We start from the raw sequence: 23,284 nt of genomic DNA on the forward strand, positions 1-23,284 counted from the left end.
CTGGGGGGCAAGCTGAGGCAAGTAACCCCAGCATGCTGACAGCACTGCAAGGAGCCACTCGAGTGGCGGCAGCAACATCAACGGGCACTGGTTCACCTATTACCTCAATCAGCACAACGGCCTGAGCTCCCCTGTGATAGTGTTCATGCCCCTGTGCTGCTCACCTTGGCATGGGCTATTGGAATTTCCCAGCCTTCCCCACTGGCTCTAAGCAGAGGCCCCAAGCACCAAAGACAAGGTACCTTCCGGCTGTGGTGTGTTGACTGGAACAGAGCCCCCTCCCCCCCCCTCCTTGAGCAGGCCAGCCTGCCCCAGATCCCTTGTCTCCCTAGCAAGAGCACCAAAAGCCAGCCTGCAAGAGGAGCCCCGCTGTGGGTGGCAGAAAGACCCCGGAGCATTTGTGTATGCTGTGCAATTCAATAAACACCAAGCCTGCCTTTAGGCAGGGAAACGTCTGCAGTAGTTACCTTGCAAGCTGTGTGCTTTAGTGATGCTTCACTAAGTCTGCTGTTAACCTACGACCAGGCCTTTTAGTTTAGCTTTCAGCACAACAGGGGGTGGCAGGGCTTCCAACAATTTCTTGGGATAGAAACTAGACTGCCGTGGAAGCCACGATCTGGGGACAAGTTGCATGGATACCTGAGGAGGCTGAGCAGGACAAGACAAAGCTCTGATGACAGACACCACAGGGCAAGCTGCCAGTCTGTTCCCAAATCTCTCACATACATGGCCTTTCAGATGGAGGCTGTCTGTTGCCTTGGGGAAGCAAAGGAACTTGACTGCCTTTCTGCAGAAGCCTGGTATTAGCACTGGGCATGCTGCAGGCAGGCCAATCTAGGAAGCTAATGGCTACCTTGAACACATGAAGCTTCCTTATGGTGAAGCAGACCATGAGTCCATCTAGTTCTGTATTGTCTACTCTGGCAGGAGCTTTCCAGTGTCTCCAGCAGAGACTCACATCATCTACCACCTGATCTCCTTAAATTGGAGATGTTGGGGATTGAACCTGGGACCCTCTGCATACAAAGCAGATGCTCTACCAGCGAGCCACAGCCCCCATCCACCCTGCATGCATTAATCTTTGTCCCATATTTGTAGTGCATGGCAGTACTCAAGCAAACGTCAGCTTACAACATGGGATGTGCTTTGGTGCAACTCAGTCGCTGGGACTGGAGCACTAACTACACATGTTGTGGGGGAGGGGAGAGACAAATGACTAGATGCCTTGGGTTGTAAAGAATGCACAGTCGTCAATGAGATATGGCAGCCCTTTACAGTTGATGGTTTCTCAAAGGGTTCTGCTCAGGGACAGCACCTAAGTGTGCATGCTTCCCATACATGCTAACTCCATGCTCATGAGTCAGTGACAACACACAAACCCGGGGGGGGGGGCGCGATTGGACAAGCACACTGGTACCTGCTTCCCCTTGCATTGGTTTCAGTGCATGTTATATGAATGTTATCTGCAAAGGGCTACATGCACACAGCCATTTTTGAAAGGAGAGAGCACCCAGGGGCAGGTTTTCCAGCTCCACTGAAGATGTGACTTTCTGCATTACTGGTATTCCAAGCGAATGAGTGTCCAGAAACTAAAGTGTGCCTGGGAGTGTTGGTGTTGGTCTCCAAGCCTCATCCAGTACCATGACATGTTGCTTCTTCCCCACCCAGAGTGGGGAGCCACAACAATAGGGGCTGGGCTTGCTACCAGCTTCCTCAATTGTAGAACTTGGCTAGCCCAGTGCCACTTAATTGATTGGCTCATTAAGTGTCAGTTGATTCGTGTACTTCCAAAGCCTTAATCTGGGTGCCCTTTTACCCTACGGCTGCACAGGTTTTTTTACTGTTTCACAAATGAGGGCCACTCCTTTTCAAAATGAAAAATTGGCTTTGCTCTTTCCTTTCCCATTCCCTATTACAGAAACAAACAAAAGCCCCATCCATTAAAATCAGCGCCCTCCAGTTAATTGATTCAGCTACTGCTTGAAGCTTGCAGATGTGCATTGTGAGACATTCCAACACACACACCTCCATGAAAGCCAGCCCAGAATCACCTGGTGGGAACTTTTCTATCTCTGAAAGCATCAACGGCATCCTCAGCCCAGCGATCTGGAGAAAGGCACAGCAGCTGTTTAATCCACCCATCCCAAGACTGCAAACTAGGAGGAATTGCAGGGCTTGTTTCTTTTTCCGACCTTCAAAATAAAGGTGTGGGGGTTTTGTTCTCAGCGGAATGGCCTGCACAGTCATTTCAGATGTTCACAAAGTTGTGAGTGCCAACATCGGCACAGTTGGTTTCTTTGTTCTTGAAAAAGAGTAGCTTGGAACAGATAATCTCAGCACTGGCCTCAATGTACTAATCATAGCAGGAAAGGGCTGGGGTATCTGGGAACATAGGCCTCTAACCCAGTCAGGCAGCTGTATTCCACACTTCAGATAAAGCAGGCTGTCTTCTCTGCCAGGTTTGGAATGGCAAGAGCAGTCAAGCCAGGAAGTGACACAGAAAAGTCCACTTGGTGTTGTCAGTGTCTGGTTGCTGCAGCTAGAGCCACACAGTCTCTACTCGATCTCGGCTCAGGAGATCGCTGCCCTCGCAGACTTCTCGGCTCTCAGCTGTGACGAACTTCAGCGTGACCTTGAAAACAGAAGGGTTACACTGAGCACAAGGCATGGTGGTGTGTGTTTGGGGGAATAATGGGGGCCCACCCACTGGCAGTGAACAACACCCTTCTCACCAGTACATGAGGAAGCACCTGCAAGCCAGGCCAATCAACCCATCTTTCATGGGAATGGGAGAACAAATATCCTCTATAAGCTACGGGCCCTAATATGGTGACTGTGGGTGGCATGGCAACCACCAGCACCTTTTGATTCAATCGGCTGGGTACATTTTTTTAAAGATTGCTTTGGCAGCAGCTGCCATCACAGCGCAAGGGTCTTCACTGTGTGACTGAAGGTAAACTGTGGCAGCCATTTTGTGATTGGATCCGCTTCCTCCTGCAGCAGCCATTTTGTGGCTACACCCACCACATTGCATCAGAATTCCAAAGGTGCCCGCAGGCTCAAAAAGGTTGGAGACCCCTGCTGCAGACATGCTGGAATTGACTTGCTTTTAAAGCCAAAACTGACTTCCTGAGTAGCTTCCATAATACAAATATACAATACCTCCCAAAGTCATTAGATTATTGAAAAGGACTGGGGAGGGGGTTGCCTCAGTGAGCGACAGTTCATTCAGTAAGGAGACTAAACTGGGCCTATTTTCATAAATCAAGGGCTGTGACAAACAAATGCAGGTGTCTCTTGCAGGAGTATGCACAGCACTGGAGTATGGTCCCCCTGCCATTTGCCCCCCACCCAGGAGAACCCAGGGGAAGCACAGCCACCAGTACGCAGAAAGCCAATTGGCACTGCAGAGCTGTGGCAGAAGGTAAGGGTGTGTGTGTGGAATTTACCACTCCAGTCTACTGGGGAGGATGACTTCCCCCAGGATAAGCACAAAAGGTTGGGTTGCCAACTCTGGGTTTGGAAATTCCTGGAGACTTTGGGGTGGAGTCTGAGGAAGGTGGGATATAATGCCATAGAGTCTACCCTCCAAAGCAGCCATTTGCTCCAAGGGAACTGACTGCTGATGCCTGGTCATCATTTATAAATCCAAGAGATCTCCAGGCCCCACCTGGATGCAACAGTGTAGCCAGCATCTCTCCGGACCGCATTCAGTGACATCAAGCAACATCGAGGGGTTGGAATGTTTGGAGCAGCCACTAGTTGGACTTTTTTTCTGTTGTATTTTGCAAATTAGTTGAAACCACAATTAATGAGATGCTAATTACAAGTCAGTTTCTAATTGCTAATTATTTGAAATGAGGCCGAATTATTCAGAAGTGTTTCAAAGGCCTCAGAGGGGCATGAAACTAAATTGGAATATTGGATGATGTCCATAACGTTTGATTCAGGGTTGTCAAGGTCAGCCTTCCCAACAGCTCAGAGCATGCCACCTTCCAGGGAACCAGTTTGGGTTGGCAGTGCTGAGGTGCTGCCAAACTTTTCTTTCCTGCAGGTGCACTCTGGAAGATGGAATTAGAAAACTACAGGGAAACCTCAGGGGGCTGGGAGAGCATGGCAAGAACTTCTTCGGGGATCAAGGTGTCATGATCCTCAGTTAGTGGGATAAGAGTGGGAGAGTCTCACATTTTTCTTGCGAGTTCTCCTGCGACATGGTCTCAGGTTCAGGAGGTGAAGCAAGATCAGGAAGCATCGGATGCTGAAGATGATCTCGACAAATTCCAGGAGGAACGAAAGACCCCAAAGACACAGCGTGGAACTCTGCAGGGAGGCAGAAGGGGAGGGCAAATAACTCCTGAGCAAATCCCATAATCCATCTGGTTTTGAACCAGAGAGTCACACAGGTGGATTATCTCATCCATTGTCTGCTATCTAACCAAACCAAAACCAGGGCCTTTTGCCCTCCAGACCCAATCCCATAGATCATCCACAAGGTGTCACTGTTCTGTTTTATGAGGCTCTGGTGAATCTCAACTTCCTGGCATCAAACTATCTCCCCTGGAGACTCACCTGTCCCCTTCTGTTACCATCTTCCACCAGCAGGTGAAGACTTTTTTTGTTTTGTCTAGCATTCCCTCAGTGTTCCCTCCTTCCCAACCCAATTTTTAAATTGTTGTTTTTATGTTTTTGCGTGTGGGTTTTTTTGGTTTTAAAATATGATTTTATTGTGTATGTTTTAATTTCTTAGACACCTTGGCAGCTCTTCTGAGGACACAAAGGAGGGATATACATTCTGTAAAGTAAACATCTGGCATCATTGGTGCTCTGCCTTAATTGTGCCCCCAAGAAACCTCTACAATGTCCAGAGAATCCTTGGCATATAAATCAGTATCAAAAGGGTTCCTGGAGGTCCCTGGAGGTAAAAAGTTTGGAACCCTCACCCCCTCATACCCTGAATCAACAACTGAAGATCTCTTAAACTGTAAATTCTGTCGACCCTTAGAATGGAAAAAGGAATGCAAATTCACAGGCACCCTGGGGAGCTTTTGCAATTGCTTCTCTTAAGAGCTTTCTTGTGGTAGGAATTTTGCATACACACACACACTGCACTTACGTAGACCCTGGTGGGGTCAAAGGGACACTCGTGCACAATCTGGATGAATTCCACATCGGCAAAAGTGCACAAGGCCAGCAAGGCACGTCCGTTGTTGACAAAAGTGAAGACAATGGAGACAGCCAGCCCCACCGCGCAGAACAAGGAGAGGAAGCCACTGCTGATGCTGAGGGAGAAGACCACCCATCCCTGCAACAGAGAGAATATTTGGGCTGCTGTTCAGAATGAAAATGAGCATGGCTGCCTACAACTGAGGAAGGAGCAAATATGGGTCAATTGTCCAACTCCTTGCACCAAAAGAAATATATGGAGGAGGGATATTCACATGAACACACATGAAGCTTCCTTATACTGAATTAAACCATCAGTCCATCAAGGTCAGTATTGTCTACTCTGAAGAATCTCAGGCAGAGGTGTTGCACATCACCTACTGCCTGGCCCTTTTTAAATAACTGGGATTGAACCTTGAACCTTCTGAATGTGAAGTAGTGACTGTTCCTCTGAGCCACAGCCCCTCCCTGTTCCAGGGAAATCTGCCAGCTGGGAAATCCCAGGGCTATTCCTTGGATTAGCAAGACTTACCCAAAATTTACAAAAAGGTATATTTCTGCTCTGTATCAGCTAAAGTGGACATGGGAGAGCAGGCAGGAAGATAGGTCATACCCCTTTCCTGTTTGCAGGTTTTTTTAAAAACACAAAACAGCTTTCAAATGTGACACTCCCAGCTGCATTAGCCTTTGGGGAAAGATAACAGTCAACAAACCTTTGGAGCTGTGAAGATAGGAAGGCATGGATTTTTGGAGGTGCCACTCACATTAGTATCACATTCCTTGCCTCAGCCCCCTCTCCACCCCCCAGCCACCAATTCTTCCCCACATACATACCACCAAAGAGCTTCTTTAAAAATTGCAATCACTGATTTTAAGCTATAGTAATATGTCAGATACCAAAAGTCACTAACATATAACTGTAGCTTAAAATGGGCAATTGACTTATAGTTATAGTTTGTCCCCTACAGTCTTTTTAGGCACCTGGCAACCTTTTCCAGGCTTTTAAGCGATAGAGGGAAAGACTTTCTTTGCTTTCTTTCTGTCCTCCTTTTCCTCTCTGTCGTTTTCTGTTGTTTTTATAGTCTGCTTCCAGCCTGAAGTCTGTTTCATGGATATTTTTAGGCTGTTCAGTGGTTGCTCCATGCTATACTCACTGTATGTATTTAATATTGATACTTTCCATTGTTTAAAATAATTTATGGTATTGCTTTACTTGGGAGCAAGTCTCTGGAAATTTGGCATGTAAATTCCCTAAAAAAAAACCAAATAAATAAATAAAACCCTAAATATATAAATTCCCTAAATAAGTATATAAATAAAAATACACTGTAGCAAAAACTACTGTATGCATATTCTACACTGACAGCAGCAGACAGAAATGCAAACAAAATTCTTGTGTGGATGCAGCCATAAACAGCAAATAATCCATGAGTGCAGTTAAAGGTACTGTAGTCTTGAATGAAACCTATCAAAACTTGCTTAGAAGTGTATATTTACTCAGTAATGGCCCCAAAATTTGCACTTGCTATCGAATCTTGGAGAATTATCCTACAGTTACGTAAGGGTCACAACACAAAAACTACCCATGGGTGGGATAGTCTCTCTGTATTACTTGGGCTGCAACCACTGGGACATTTTACAACCTCTGGAAATTTCCACTTCACCATCAAGGAAAAGGAAAGCAACAAAACTGCCAGTAACTTCAGAGAGGCACCTTCTTGGCAAAAGAGAACAGGGCATATAGGGGGGAAAGACAATGGGAAATTCCTGTTTTCAGACTCAAAATCAAATTACCCAAAGAGCTTTGGCAAACAGTTGAGAACCTGGAAAAGCTTTCCATTCAGAAAAAGTTATCTCCTTTTGCTGATGAGCCACAAGAGTGAAGATCCTTACCAGAGGTTTCTGGGATATGTACCTGGAGAGCACAATGGCAGCTATTCCACAAGAGATTGTCTGCAGAGAGGTTGAAAAAGAAAGCAAAAGCACCAGATTGTGAGCCAGAGGCAAGCTGAATGGTGCATTAAGAACACACCACATGCTTCAAATCTGCATGAATTAACTTTGCATATATTATCTCCGTCCCAAGTTTTTTTGTTTGTTTTTAAAGAGGCTGGAATTCATCCTAAGAATTCTGATGAATTTAAAAGCCTGCTCAGGGTTTGAGGTCAATTTGGGTGGTCCTTATAAAAGCTATAACCAGGGTTATGTTTTTTTTAGCAGGAACTTCTTTGCATATTAGGCCACACACTCCTGATGTAGCCAATCCTCCAAGAGCTTACAGGACTCTTAGTACAGGGCTTACTGTAAGCTCCAGAAAGATTGGCTACATCAGGGGTGTATGGCCTAATATGCAAAGGAGTTCCTGGCTATAACACAGATGTGTTCTTTTTGGATTTTGAATAGAGCAGTATGGCTGCTGCCCTGGCCTAAATGGCCAAGGTAGCCTGATCTCATGAGATCCTGGAAGCTAAGTAGGGTTGACCCAAGTTAATACTTGGATGGGAGACCACCAAGAACTCCAGGGCCACTATCCAGAGGCAAGCAATGACAAACCACCTCTGTCTCTTGCCTAGAAAACCCTACAGGGTCACCATACGTTGGCTGCAACTTGATGGCACTTTGCACAAACAATATGGCTGCTTACAGTCTTCCCACTTCAAGTACTTGGGCCTGGTTTCAATGTGAGATATAAGAACTTTGCTGTTGCACAGAGTCTGGTTTAAACAGGGTTGCTTCCTTAGCAAACCCAGGCTACAGAACTCATGGCACACTATCTAAGCATGAGAAGCAGCCCAGGTTGGACAAGATTGTGTGGAAGTGCAAAATGCTGGGGGAAAGCACTTTTGCCTTACCAGCATGTCATTATGTCTGGCCTCGGAAAGATGGAGATACAAGAACCACAAACTGCTGGGATAGCAAGAGATAGCCCACAAATGGGAGCTACTGGGGAGGGACCAGCCATTGCTGAACGCATGCAAGAAGCACTTAGGGATGCCAGCCTCCAGGTGGGGCCTGGGGAACCCCCTCAATTACAGCTAATCTGTGGACTACAGAGTCGGGCTGCCAAGCCCTACTCAGGGGTTCCCCCACCCGAGAGGTTCCCAACCTGCCAGTCCACGTTGGGTCGCTGGGGGGAACCTACCCCAACATCATCAGTGTAATGATGTGCTGGCGACCGCTCTAGGCGTTTCCGGGAAAACTCTATGGTTCTCCTGGATGCTCTAGCCATTTGGGAGGCAAAACTCTATGGTACAATAGGTACCATAGTGTTTTTACCTCGCAAATGGCTAGCGTGTCTGGGAAAACCATAGAGTTTTCCCAGAAATGCCTTGAGCTGCGTTGCCAGCACAATGATGTCACTTCCAGAGAACGGAGGGGACTTGGCAACCCTACTACTGAGACCAGTTCCTCTGGAGAAAATGTCTGCTTTGGAGGGTAGGCTCTATGGCACTGGACCTCACTGAAGTCCCTGTCTCCCCCCCAGGCTCCATTCTGAAATCTCCAGGAATTTTCCAACCTGGAGCTGGCAACTCTACCCCTCACTCTTATAAGTAGTCGGGGAAGGACCTGGAAACCCTCCCAGTGTAGGTGATGAAGGATAGATTTTATCACCCTCTGGCAATGTTCCCAAGGACCATGCTTTATTTTTACCCCATGGGGCACACATATGTGAGAAAGTGAAAGGGAAGGGGCAACAGAGGCAGTTGTCCCAGGCCCTATGCTGGGAGGGGCCACAAACATTCAGAACATTCCCCTAAGGAATGGGGAACAAAAGAACTGCTGGTTCCTACTGTTACTGGCACTAACCTAGGATTACCAATCTTCAGGTGGTGGCTGGAGATGTCCCAAAATTACAACTGGTCTCCAGATAAAAGAGATCAATTTCCCTGGAGAAAATGGCTGCTTTGGAAAGTGGACTCTATGGCATTGTACCCAACTGAGGTCTTTTCTCTCCCCAATCCACTATTCTCTCACCCACACACACCCCAAACCCCAAACCAGGCTCCACCTCATAAATCTTCAGGAATTCCACAATCCAGAACTGGCAATCCTGCACCCAATCCAAAATCCACTCCACTTCCCGTGACAGCTCCTGCCCACCTTACAAAGGGAGAGAACCACCACTTCCTTGGCCCTGACAAGGTGGGGAATAGTGGAGTGGCAGGAATTCTGGGGCCTAAACTTTTGCCCAAGACTCCAATATCCCTAGCACCACCCCTGTGAAGGGCTGCACGAGACATCACTGCAGTGGGGCTAGCCATGCTCCTGATGACTCTCCTGGCTGGTTAACTTTGTCCCAGGTTGCAGCTGGCTTTCTTTATTGGAGCTAAACCTGATCCTATCTATCCTATCTATATGGTCGAGGACCTGCCTACCTGAGGGACCGTCTTTCCCCATACGAGCCCCAGAGAGCACTGAGGTCAGCGGGGAAGAACAAGCTGGCCATCCCCGGGCCAAAGAAGGCAAAACTGCAGAACACCCGCACACGGGCCTTCTCTGTTGTAGCTCCACACCTATGGAACCAGCTCCCGTAAGAGGTGCGGGGCCTGCGGAGCCTTGACCAATCCTTTTCAGGATGGCCTTTGCGGATTGCTGATTGAAGGACTGCTGGATTGATGGATTCGTGACTTTCGCCTAAGTGACTTTCGCCATCATGCTAACTGACAGAATAGCACCAGAAACACCTATTGCTATTGTCAATTTATTGTTAATTGTAAACTAGAATGGTTTTAAGACTAATGTTGATTTAAAAAGTTTTGTATAATTACTGTATGGATATGTTGTTAGCCGCCCTGAGCCTGCCTCAGCGGGGAGGGCAGGATATAAATAAAATTTTATTATTATTATTATTCATCCTGCGCCTGGAGTTCTGTTCTTGGCTTGGTACTGCAAGGTGACCTGGCTTAAGCCCTGGCTTCGATACCCACAGCCCTTCCACCCTTTTCTTTCTTCCTGCATTCATAGAACAAAAATACCAATGCAAAAAAAAAAAGGGTTTACCAAGATGGCCGAGATAACTGAAATGACATTGGAGATGGCATACTGCAGTGAAATGGCATCCTGAGGGTTGGCGATGTGGCGCAGTACCGTTCCATGAACCAGAGCACTGGCAATGAAGTTCAGGTGGCCAATGACTATCAGGATGAGTCCTGTTTTCATCAAGAGCTTCTGTATGCCGCTGGAATCCAGATTATCTGGGGGAAAAAAGACTGCATTTGTCTCAGGGTCGCAGTACAGTTCACAAGACACCTCTCCTCTACAACTTGGAGCATGTAATCTTTCAAAACAGAGAATATGGTAAAACAAAACGCACCCATGATACTATTAAAGTAAACACATCAACTATACATGAGAGCCTTAGATGTTCCATGTAGCCATGCTGGGAGCCTGCAGGCTCAGGAACTCTTTTGATCAGCTACTGCAGGGCACTGACTGGGTTGACAGAATTGTTTTTGCTCACATCCTTATCCCCACGGATTCCTTCCTTCTAAGCACATGCTGGGAGACAGCAGAACCCTAAATATTACTTAAGAAGGTGTAAAGTACTTGCTCCACTTATGGAAAGTCCCTGGTTGAGTTACTGACAACCCCCAGTTAAAAGTATCTCAAGTACCAGCAAGAAAAACTCACCCTGCCTCAGACCTTGGAATAAGGCTGCCAATCAGAGGTTTTTGTTTTTTAAATGCCATCAAGTTGCACCCAAATTATGGCAATCCTGTAAGATTTTCAAGGCACGAGACATTCAAAGGCAATCTGCCATTCCCTTTCTCTGCAAGGAAATCCTGGACGTCCTTGCTGGTCTCCCCTTCAGGACCGACCCTGTATGACTTCAGAGATCTGAGAAGATCATGCGGAGTAGACTGGGCTGGGGGGGGGGCAAATGTTTATGGAGCACCCTGGCTACTCCAATCTTGTCTCAGAACCTAAACAGAAAGAGGGCGCTGCAAGGGAATGCATAGGAGAGGGCAGAAGTCAGTGCCCCTTGTTAGTGCATTCTGGTTTTGGTTGAAAAGCAAGCCCAGGAGGAAAATGAGGAGTACTAGCATGGGAAACAGAAAAGGAAGAAACTCCCTAATGGATTTTAATGTTGTTCCAATGTGCTTTGGTCCTGCCCTGGATGACCCAAGCTAGCTTACTCTTGTCAGACCTCAGAAGTTAAGCAGTATCAGACCTGGTTAGTACATGGATGGGAGACCACCAAGGAAGCCCAGGGCAGCTACTCAGAAGCAGGCAATGGCAAACCACCTCTGTTAGTCTCTTATCTTGAATACCTTATGGAATCACCATAAGTCAGCTGTGACTTGATGGCACTTTTCACCATATCCCAAAAGCGAGGTCGATTGTGTTTGCAGAGAACAGTGGAAAAAGATGTACATTGCTAAAATCAAGGGTAAAGCAACACCCTTGAAAAACACATGAAGCTGCCTTATACTGATTCAGACCATTGGTCCCTCAAAGTCAGTCTTGTCTACTCAGACTGGCAGCTGTTCTCAAAGATCTCGGGTTGAGGACTTTCATAACACCTACTGCCTGATAGATCAAGGGTAGCCATGTTTGTTTGTAGCAGTATAAAAGAGTAAGAGTCCAACAGCACCTGAAAGGCTAACAAAATTTGTGGTAGGGCATAAGCTTTTGTAAGTCACACACAGGTATCTGAAGAAGTGAGCAGTGACTCACAAAAGCTCATACCCTACCACAAATTTTGTTAGTCTAAGGTGCTGCCTACTGCCTGGTCCTTTTAAGTGGAGATGCTGAGAACTGAACCTGGGACCCTCTGCATGCCAAGCAGAGGTTCTTCCTCCGAGCCACAGTTCCAAAGTCACAAATGTTTATTATTTCTCAAAGATACATTAGTATTAATCAGGTTTCCTTCACTGGATTTTAAGTGTAACTAAGATAAGGAATTATCAGTGTTTTGTGTACTGCAAAATCCCAGATCCGTGCTCATAAGAGAACTTCGATAGATCTCAGTATGGGAGGAGGCAACTTGTGGCCCCTTAAAAGCAAACCAGTGGCTTTGATGTGCTTATGTTTTTGTGGACCGTTTGGTCTTTTGCCTCGAAGAATCCATGTAGCTTTAAGATGCTACAACCCACTGCTGTGTTGTCAGATCTGGTTCTATCTTCAGAGTATGGTCTCAAGGCAAGAGAGGCCAAGGGTTAGAGGAATCCATAGTGATGAGGTAAAGCAACTCAGAGCCTGCAGGAATGCATTCTCTGCATTCCCCGCCCTACCATTTACCCACCCCCCCTTTTCTGCTAGCTTATTTTTGCTGCTTTCCCAAGGTGGAGGGGAGAAGCAGGTTGAGCTCTCTTTCAGGATGGGAAGGGAACCTGGTAATTCTTCAGAAGTATGATTGCCAGCAGGCTTGGAGAAAAAATGTCCTGCCCCTTTAATAGAGGTTTCATGTGTGGAAATTAACAGCTGAAGCTCCTAATAGCAAGGAGGTAAACAGTATCACTTGGTCAATAATGTCCCATTAAAAAGACACACACACATATATCCCTCCCCCTCCCCCTCCCAGAAGGCTGGCAGCCCTATTCATAAGCAGAGTTCACAGCCAGCCTGCTGAAAAGGGCCTGAGTCTGGCATCTGGCAATTCCAGGCCTCAGATTTCATAGGGGTATGTTCACAGATTTGCCTCTCTAGGTACAAGGTCCCTCAGCTACACTAGAGGAAAAAACAGACTAACCAGTGCAGTGCAATGAATTCTGAGCACTCATCAGCATGAAGATAACAATCTTCAGTCCTTTTCATGCCTAGTATTTGATGTTCTGAGGTATACTTACAGATGCCAATCCCCCAGTTTGGAGCCCCCCCCCCCACTTCAGGGTCATCAGAAAATAGTGGGGGGAGGAAAATGTCTACTAGGCACTCCATTATTCCCTATGGAAAGCAATTCCCATAGGGTATAATGGAAAATTGATCTGCACGTATCTTGGGCTCTGGGAGATTGTGTTTATGTAGAGGCACCAAATTTTCAGCATAGCATCCAGTACATCTCCTCAAAACACCCTCCAAGTTTCAAAAAGATTGGACCAGGAGGTCAAATTCTATGAGCCCCCAAAGAAGGTGCCCCATCCTTCATTATTTCTAATGGAGGGAAGGCATTTAAAAGGTATGTAATCCCTTAAATGTGATGGCCAGAACTGTCAATTATGCTTGTCACAACCTTACTCCTGGCTCCGCCCCAGATATTTCTTTAATTGGACCTGGCAATCCTAGGTATACTACTTCTGAACATGGATGTTCTCTTTCACTATTACATGTTAGGCACTGGAAATACCTTTAAACCCTTTTTTGCCTTCATAAATCTTCCTAAACCCTGTGTAAAGCCATCTTCCACCTGGTTTAAACAAGGCACTAGTGAGGCCAAAGCACACTCATTGGAACTTGGCACTGGACACATCACATAAACTAGGTTACTCAGTGTGCATGAGGTGAAGTTGCTCTGCACAGGACACAGCTCCGTTTCCAGGTTGAGCTGTGCAAAAGCAAAAATCCCACAGCTGAGTGCTTTTGCCTTGTCAGCATCACACTTGGGGCAAATGTACAGATGAATAGACTCCTTATGTTAAAACCTCCCTGCAACCAAACAACCTGCAAAGGCAGCAAAAAGGGGGTGGGTAAAAGCTGTTTTCTTGCTGTGCTAGCTTTCTAATTGCAGGGAGTTCTCCGTGCACAGGAGTGTGCAAAGTTGGAATCCATCACCTGCAGGCTGCGCCAGAACAGTCCATTCTTCCACTCCATTCTCCTGTATAGGTGAGCCAGTCCTCAGCTAGGCCTTTGCCTATGATCAGTGTGATAAATTGTGGCAATAGAGTCTATAAATGTGTTATGTGCTGTATGACATAGCTGTGCACAGTGTGGTGGGGGAGTAGAGATCCTTAGCTGCTTTTTCTTGCCACTGTCTTTTGATGGAGCAATTAGCTGTGTGAGCATCAGTGGCAGGATGTGGCCTTTCCACAGATCCAGGCAATGAGTTTCACAGCAAACTTAATCCAGTAGGTTGATAGGGTTCCTTGGATCATGTTGATCCAAGAGTTATAAGGAAGCCCTCTGCAATCTGAAATTTCCTTTTAAACAAACCCGTTTCTTTAAAGATTAACCACTTGTTTAAACAGCAAAGACTAGGTGGGATCATCTTCCTGTAAGCACTTCTCAAAGTTTGCAGATCATCAGTGGAAGTGCAACGGACAGAAGGCACTGGCAATTCAGACTCCATCTTGAACATATGAACATACAAACATACGAAGCTGCCTTATACTGAATCAGACCCTCGGTCCGTCAAAGTCAGTATTGTCTACTCAGACTGGCAGCGGCTCTCCAGGGTTTCAAGCTGAGGTTTTCCACACCTATTTGCCTGGACCCTTTTAGTTAGAGATGCTGGGGATTGAACCTGGGACCTTCTGCTTACCAAGCAGATGCTCTACCACTGAGCCACCGTCCCTCTGTCAGGACAGTGTATGGAGGGAAAGATGCTTCTCAAAAACCTGTTCCAGCAAGTAAGTATATGATAGTTTTTGTGGGCAGGCTATTTCCCTGGCAGATCCAGTTCTTCCTACACTTCCTGTCATCATCTCCCCCTCCTTCCCTGCCATGAAAATTTAGATTGTATGTTGCAGGCATGGACTTGACTTTTCTTTCTTGTTTTTTCCTCCCTCTGTTCATCTGTGAAGCATCTTTGTATCATTAGCATGGTGATGCAAATAAATATTTTTTGATAACAGCATTCCTCCAATTTCTATGCCTGATTTCTGGAGCAGGAGAAACTGGCAAACTGTCATGCTGCTGACTTGCTAGACAGCCTTAGGCAAATCACTTTTTCCAACACTGGGTTGCTGTTTTTTCCACCTGTGGGCACCTTTGGAATTCTGACACAGCATAGTGGACACAGCAACAATATGGCTGCTGCAAGGAGCAGAATCAACAACAAAATGGCTGCTTCCACAGCTTACCTTTAAGTCACACAGTGAAGATTTTTGTGTTGTGATGGCAGCTGCTGACAAAGCAATGTTTTTTTAAAAAATCTGCACAACCAATCAAAATCTTCAATGGCTAATCAGAAACCTTGCTGTGCAAAAGCCCCGCATTGCCCTGCCCCCTTTCTAAAAAGCCTTGGCGGGCATCAGGAAAAATGTTGGCAGGTGCCATAGCACCCACTGGCACCATGTTAGGGACCCTGCATTGCATCATTCTTTTGCTACCCTTGAGTTAAATAAAACCCACTGCCAGAGTTTAAAGTTCCTCCTCTACCCCCTTTTCTCCTCCCCCTCTTCAATCCATGTGAAAGGTGAAGCAAGTTAACAGAACACTCCATACTGTCTATTTCAGTTTATGAGTGAATGCACCTCTCGTTGTGCAAACAACAGTAGAGGAGAGAGGAATACTACATATCAGTAAAATCTATGGACCCTCACCGCAGCTTGTATTTTTGTCTGTGTGCCTGAACACATCCTCAGTGTTTCTAACACCAGAATTCTGAGACTGGTGCCAAAATCCAGATGGGTCATGTAATATTCATACACCGTGTACACACTTCATTAACCACTAGAGTGAAAGAAAATCCTGCTGCATGCCCACGGACCAAGCTGGTGCCATTACGTTATCAAGCATGGAATCCTGTGTATCTGGCTCTTGAGAGGGGAGGTGGGCAAATAAAGGGCAAAGTTTTCAGGACTCATAAATTCTTCAAACCAGTGTGCTGCGCCTGGTTTCTAAAATGAGAGCCGCTGGAGTCCAGCCTGCTTGAAAGACTTACTTTGGGACCTGCATGTTATGCCCCCCCCCCCCCCCCCCCCAGTCCTAGAGGAGTCATGACCACTGTGCTATGGGAAAGACAGTCACTCTGCATGTGCTCAAGAAGAAGATATTTTTCACATGTGCTCAACAGTGTTCCTCTTTGTTATTCCTTGACATGCCACAGGGCTAGTTCTGCCACCAGATGCAGGGACTGGTGATTGTCCCTTAGCGGGAGCCCTGCTATCAAGCGACCTTTGGTGCCCTTGGATGGGATCAGCCCTTCTCCACAAGCAGGATAGTTCAACCTGCTAAAAAAGCAGTGTGGGAAGACTGAGTCAGGCATGTCCCTGGATTAGAAGAGGATTAGGCAGCCTCATGGAGGAAGAGAGGCCCATCGATTGGGAAAATCCTGGAGATTTGGGGGCACAGTTTGGGGAGGGGAGGGACCTTAACAGAGTACAATGCCATGGAGCCTGCCTTCAACACAGCCATTTTCTTTCTCTGTAATCTGGAGATCAGTTATAATTCCGGGAGATCTCCTGACCCCACCTGGAGCATGGCAACCCTCGCTCTAGCTAAATTAAAGGAAAACTCCATGCCTAGAAGCAGTAAATTTCTAAATCCCAGTGCCAGAAGGCAGCGGGGGGGGGGGGGAGGAGGGGGGCGGCCTCCAATTAGGGTTGCCAACTTCCAGGTGGTGTCTGGAGATCTCCCAGCTGCATCTATAACTAATCTCCAGGCAACAGACATCAGTTCTCCTGGAGAAAATAGCCATTTTGGAGCGTGAACTCTATGACTTTATACCCCACTGGAGTCCCTTTCTGTCCTCCAAATCTCACCCTCCTCAGGCTCCATCTCCAAAATCTCCAGCCTGGAGCTGGCAACCTTAGCCTCCCTGCTCTGTTTGTTGGCCCTCCAGAGTAACTGTGCAAAACAGGATGCTGGACTGGGCAAGGCACTGGTCTAATCCAACATGGCACCCATTCCACTTTTACATTGTTAACTATTCCTTTGCAAAGTCTCTGGCTACACTACAGTGAGACATATCTCAGAGGGCAAACAATTCTTCCAACTTCTTCCTGACAAATTTCTCTTCAGGGAGCACTGCTGGCACCACACACTTAGCCCGCCCCCCCACCTTGGGGAGGAAGGAAATACAAAATCTTTCCCACCCAATGGCTTTAGCTTCCCAGAGCAGCCCACTCACCCAGCCGGCACATCCTGGCAGTTCAGGATCAGGCCATTGAGTCCTCGCCCCTGCCGTTTGCTGGAGCGGACAGTCTTAGCACGTTGCGAGTTTGTGCTCTCCCCAGGCCGTGCCTGTTCCCCGGCGGCGGCAGCAGCCTTTCCGCCGCCGCCTCCTGCAGACAGCCTGCAATCTGAAATCAGCTCTTCCTGTTTGACCGGCTCCCAGGGTCCCAGAACAAAAGGCCAGACTCCACCTTTGCCTTCCCCCAGGAAACGTGATTCACCTACCAGGCCCCACCCACTTCTGAGCTCTGGTCTAGTCTCTCCTCATCTGCCAGCCAGGTGTGTCAGCTCGACTTTACTCGCCAGGAGCTCTTTGGCTTTACACCTCTCATGCAGCCGCTATATTCCTTTACGGGCAACAGATTTAACTTCAACTTCTTTTGTCCTAAGGCAGAAAAACAGAGATTGTAATATTTGTGTGCATTCCAAAAAGCCACTGAAAAACTTTAGGTGTCATTCCTGAGCAGTAACTTGAGTTATCTAACACATGCAGGAGACAGTTTGATAACCAGGGTTTCCAGCTCTGAGATGGGAACTACCTGGAGATGTTGGGGAGCGGAGCCTGAGGAGGGTGGGGTTTGGGGAGGGGAGGGACTTCAACCACAGAGTGCACCTGCCAAAGCAGCCATTTTCTAGATCTTCTAGATCTCTGTCCCCTGGAGCTCAATGCCAAGAGATCTCCAGCAACCACCTGGAGGCTGAACCAAAAATAATAACCACTGTGAATAAATTAACTAAACTAATTACAGTATTCCTACTATATTTCAGTTATTCATAATCTGCAATCATATATAATAATACATTCACATAATAAATATCAATTTGAAAAAACCACACACTTATTGTCAAAGTCCAATTTCTTCTCAGCAGTTCTTGAAAGTGCGGGGGGGGGGGAGTGCTTGTGCTGATCTTGTATCTCATTAAAGTGCTTGGAAAGTCTTTGATATCTTTATCAGGACTTTTTTTTGTAGAAAAAGCCCAGCAGCAATCATTTGCATATTAGGCCACACACCCTGATGCCAAGCCAGCCGGGACTGTGTTCCTGTGCGTTCCTGCTTAAAAAAAGAAAAAAGCCCTGGTCTTAATAATTTCTCTCTCTCTCTCTCTCTCTTGGCTTGGCTTCGCGAACGAAGATTTAAGAAGGGTGCAATAGTCCACGTTTGCTGCAGGCTCGCTGGTGGCTGACAAGACCAATGTGGGACAGGCAGGTCCGGCCACAGCGGCTGCAGGGAAAAGTCTGATTTAGGGTTGGTCCTGTAGCAGTGCGATTCTTCCTCAGTCTCCGTTTGTCCTCAAGACCAGCTATGCGTGTGTTCTCAAAGGAAGAGACAGCCTGGTGGATGGTGTGCCTCCATGCTTTGCGATCTGAGGCTAGGTCAGACCACTGGTGATGGTTGATGTGACAGGTGCTAAGGGATTTCTTCAAGGAGTCCTTGTACCTCTTCTTTGGTGCCCCTCTATTTCGATGGCCGGTGGAGAGTTCGCCATACAGGGCAATCTTGGGAAGGCGGTGGTTTTCCATCCTAGAAATATGCCCCGCCCAGCGCAGCTGCGTCTTCAACAGCAGTGCCTCGATGTTGGTAACCTCTGCCCGCTTGAGGACTTCAGTGTTGGTCACAAAGTCACTCCAGTGGATGTTGAGGATGGTGCGAAGGCAGCGCTGATGAAAGCGCTCAAGGAGTCGCAGGTGATGACGGTATAAAACCCATGATTCGGAGCCATAGATGAGGGTTGTCATCACAACCGCTTTGTAAACATTGATCTTTGTGCCTTTTTTCAGATGCTTGTTGCTCCACACTCTTTTGTGCAGTCGGCCAAATGCACGGTTTGCCTTTGCCAGCCTGTTGTTAATCTCCTTGTCGATCTTGGCATCTGAGGAGATGATGCACCCCAGGTAGCTGAACTGCTGGACTGTCTTCAGAACTGATTCACCCACAGTGATGCAGGGAGGGTGATAATCTTCCTGGGGTGCAGGCTGGTGGAGAACTTCTGTCTTCTTCAGACTAACTTCTAGGCCGAATAGCTTGGCAGCCTCTGCAAAGCAGGACGTCATATGCTGCAGAGCTGATACCGAGTGGGAGACGAGTGCAGCATCATCAGCAAACAGTAGCTCTCGGATGAGTTTTTCCATTGTCTTGGAGTGTGCCTTTAGTCGCCTCAGGTTGAACAGGCTGCCATCGGTGCGATAGCGGATGTAGACACCATCGTCCTCATCTAGATCTACTGCGGCTCTTTGAAGCATCATGCTAAAGAAGATCGTAAAGAGAGTTGGCGCGAGAACGCAGCCTTGCTTTACACCTGTGCCTATTGGGAAGGGCTCCGAGAGGTCGTTGCAGTGTCTGACTTGGCCTCGCTGGTCTTCGTGTAGCTGGATGATCATGCTGAGGAACCTTGGGGGACATCCTAAACGTTCCAAGATTTGCCACAGGCCTTTCCTGCTAACGGTATCGAAAGCTTTGGTAAGGTCGACAAAAGTCACATACAGACCCTTGTTCTGTTCCCTGCATTTCTCTTGGAGCTGCCTGAGAACAAATACCATGTCGGTGGTGCTCCTGTTAGCTCTGAAGCCGCACTGGCTCTCTGGGAGGAGTTCTTCTGCAATGGTGGGCACCAGTCTGTTCAGGAGTATTCTGGCAAGGATTTTGCCTGCGATGGAGAGCAGGGTTATCCCCCGGTAGTTGGAGCAGTCTGACTTTTCCCCTTTGTTCTTGTATAGGGTGATGATGATTGCATCCCGAAAGTCCTGTGGTAATTTGCCTTGTTCCCAGCAGGTGACAAGTACTTTGTGAAGTGAGCTATGTAGTACTGTGCCCCCATGCTTCCAGATCTCTGGTGGAATTCCATCAACTCCTGCTGCCTTGCCACTTTTCAGTTGCTTGATGGCTTTAACAGTCTCTTCTAGGGTGGGGATCTCATCCAACTCTGTTTTCACCGGTTGAAGTGGGGTGAGGTGGATTGCTGAATCTTGAACTACGCGGTTGGCACTGAAGAGAACCTGAAACCACCGGTTCAGTATGGATGCCTTGTCTGTGAGGAGCACTTGGCCGTCTGCACTATGCAAGGGACTCTGAGCCTGATATGATGGACCATATACTGCCTTCAGGGCTTCGTAGAACCCTCTTAAATCACCAGTGTCTGCACACAGCTGGGTTCTCTCTGCAAGCTTGGTCCACCACTCGTTCTGAATGTCTCGAAGCTTGCGCTGCGAAGCTTAATAATTAAGAGTCTAAATATTTACAAATGATGGTATGGATAAAGCCATTTATTCTCAGTCTCTTCCTCAGCCTCTGACAGAAACTGCTGACCTTTGAAACTGTTTCTTAAATCTTCTTCTAATAAGCTAAATTTTAGGGTTGCCATCCTACAGATGGGGCCTGGAGACCTCCCACTTTTACAACTGATCTCCAGCTGGCAGAGATCAGCTCCCCTGGAGAAAATGGCTGCTTTGGAGTCTATGACATTGTACCATGCTAGGGTTGCCAAGTCCAATTTAAGAAATATCTGGGGACTTTGGGGGTGGAGCCAGGAGACATTGGGGGTGGAGCCAAGATCAAGGCTGTGACAAGCATAATTGAACTCCAAAGGGAGTTCTGGCCATCACATTTAAAGGGATGGCACACATTTGCAATGCCTTCCTTCCATAGGAGATAATGAAGGATAGGGGTACATTCTTTTGGGGCTCATAGAATTGGACCCCCTGGTCCAATCGTTTTTAAACTTGGGGAATATTTTGGGGAGAGGCACTAGATGCTGTACTGAAAATGTGATGCCTCTACCTCAAAAAACAGGCCCCCCCCCCAGAGCCCCAGATACCCACAGATCAATTCTCCATGATTTTCTATGGGAATAAATCTCGATAGGGAATAACAGAGTTTCCAGCAGACATTTCCCTCCCCTCCCCCCGCTTTCTGACAACCCTGAAGTGAGGGGAGGGCCTCCAAACCGGGGGATCCCCTGCCCCCACCTGGGGATTGGCAACCCTATACCATGCTGAGATCCCACCCCTCTTTAAACCACACCCTCTCCCAGATCCACCCTCAAAGTCTCCAGAACTGGCAACCCTAGATCCATATTAATACAAAAATGGACAGCATAGTCTCAAGCACAAATTTTCTGGAGAAAAATGTTAGGTTCTAGTCCAGTAGTAGCACCTTCGATTCCAATAGAGTTGCCAGGTCTGTGTTGGAAAATGCCTGCAGACTTTGGGAGGTGGATCCAGGAGAGGGTGGGATTTGGGGAGGGGAAAGCCCTCCAAAGCAGCCATTTTCTCCAGGGGAGCTGAACTCTGCCAGCTGGAGATCAGTTGTAAAAGTGGGAGATCTCCAGGATCCATCTGGAGGCTGGCAACCCTAAATGATATTTTTGGGGTAGAAGAGAAGGGAACTTTGATTCTCAAAAGCTTGTACCCTTTAAATCTTGCTGGTCTCTAAGGAGCAGGTGGACTCAAATCTACGTGAATTAGGGTTGCCAGCCTCCATGTGGGGTCTGGAGATATCCTGCTTTTACAACTGATCTCCAGCTGGCAGAGATGAGTTCCCCTGGAGAAAATGGCTGCTTTGAAGGGTGGACTTTATGGTAGTGTACTATGTAGATGCCCCTCCCCTCCCCAAACCCCACCCTCAAAGTCTCCAAGTATTTTCTAACACAGACTTGGCAATGTGAATACAGTGTCCAGTAGGAAACTGCCCATTCAATAACCAGTTAAAAGGTTTCTCTTTTTTACCCATTTTGGGCAAAGCTGGGCAAAACCCGGGAGCCCAGCAGGGTTAGCCACAAGGAAGACTGAGGTTGTTAATGACAAACCATGTCTGCTCATCTTTTGCCTAGAATGCCCCATGCAAGAGGTTGCCATGGGTCAGTTGTGACTGGATAGCATGTTGTTCTAGCCTGATTTCATCAGATCTTGGAAGCTCTGAAGTTATTTCATAGAGTTATTTCTCTGCTTCAGCTAAGCAGGGCCAGCCCTGGCTAGTCAATGGATAAGAGACCCCCAAGGAATACCAGGGTTGTGACGCAGAGGCTGGCAATGGTAAACCACCTCTGAATGTCTCTTGCTTTGAAAACCCTATGGGGTTGCCATAAGTCAGCTGTGACTTTATGGCACTTTCCATCATTGAAATATATGTTTACCAACAGGGCTTTTTTTGAGCAGGAACACACAGGAACGCAGTTCCGGCTGGCTTGGCATCAGGGGATGTGGCCTAATATGCAAATGAGTTCCTACTGGGCCTTTTCTACAAAAAAGCCCTGTGTGAAACAATGGTGATATCAGAGGGGTTGGCCTAATATGCAAATGAATTCCTGCTGGGCTGCAAAGGACATGATAGAACAGGTATAAAAACAGGCCATTGACAGTCTTTTTTCCCCCCCAAAAAAATCATTCTTTTATTTCTTCAACATATAACAACTTACAACATTAGATAAACCAAAAAAACAAAACAAAACTACAAACTATATATACAGGAGGAGTGTGGATGTGGGCAAACATAGACAAGAGAAAAATAAATTTTCATATTTGGGATTGAAAACCAAAGGACATATTATAGGCTTGTATACACACCCACAGTTAGCCTGGTCATTTTCTCATCCCTCCAATTAATATTTCTTCATCCAGTTATAAAATTTTTCCCAGTTTTTAAAGGTGTCACATTTTGGCACCCCTTTCAACCGATTAGATAAGACATCCATTTTGGCAGCATGTAAGATTTTATCAATAATCTCCTCCTGAGATGGACAAGTTTCCTGTCTCCAATAACTAGCGAACAAGATTCTTGCCGCCGTTAGGATATAAATTGTTAGATACTCATCTTCCTGTGGGACCTCATTTCTTACCAGCGATAATAGCATCATCTCCGGTTTTAGTTGTATATTTATATTTAAAATTTCCTTTAACAATCCATGAATTTTAACCCAGAATTTTTTTGCTACTTTGCACAACCACCAAATGTGATAATAAGTACCTATCTTTTCTCCACATTTCCAACACATAGGTGATATTTTTACATTAATTTTAGAAAGCTGTATCGGAGTAATATGCCATCGATTAAATAGTTTTAAAAAGTTCTCTCTATAATTAACTGGTTTGAGGGTCTTGTAATTTATCTTCCAGAAAAGGGACCACTGATCT

General features: G+C 46.8%; 2 protein-coding genes across 2 annotated transcripts in view; one reads left to right on the plus strand and one right to left on the minus strand.

The window, feature by feature from the left end:
• The window catches only part of NDUFS5 (NADH:ubiquinone oxidoreductase subunit S5), a 187,902-nt gene that overhangs the window by 23,057 nt on the left and 141,561 nt on the right, over positions 1-23,284 (plus strand). The window lies entirely within an intron of this gene.
• TMEM54 (transmembrane protein 54) lies at positions 1,866-17,452 on the minus strand. Its single transcript, XM_060257596.1, has 6 exons — positions 17,114-17,452; positions 10,165-10,358; positions 7,057-7,116; positions 5,114-5,302; positions 4,186-4,320; positions 1,866-2,632 (listed from the first exon to the last, which is right to left on the minus strand). The coding sequence occupies exons 1-6, from the start codon at positions 17,124-17,126 to the stop codon at positions 2,540-2,542; spliced, it is 684 nt and encodes a 227-aa protein (XP_060113579.1). The 5' UTR covers positions 17,127-17,452; the 3' UTR covers positions 1,866-2,539.

This window comes from Heteronotia binoei, chromosome 17 (genome assembly GCF_032191835.1).
Source record: "Heteronotia binoei isolate CCM8104 ecotype False Entrance Well chromosome 17, APGP_CSIRO_Hbin_v1, whole genome shotgun sequence".
Lineage (NCBI taxonomy): Eukaryota > Metazoa > Chordata > Lepidosauria > Squamata > Gekkonidae > Heteronotia > Heteronotia binoei.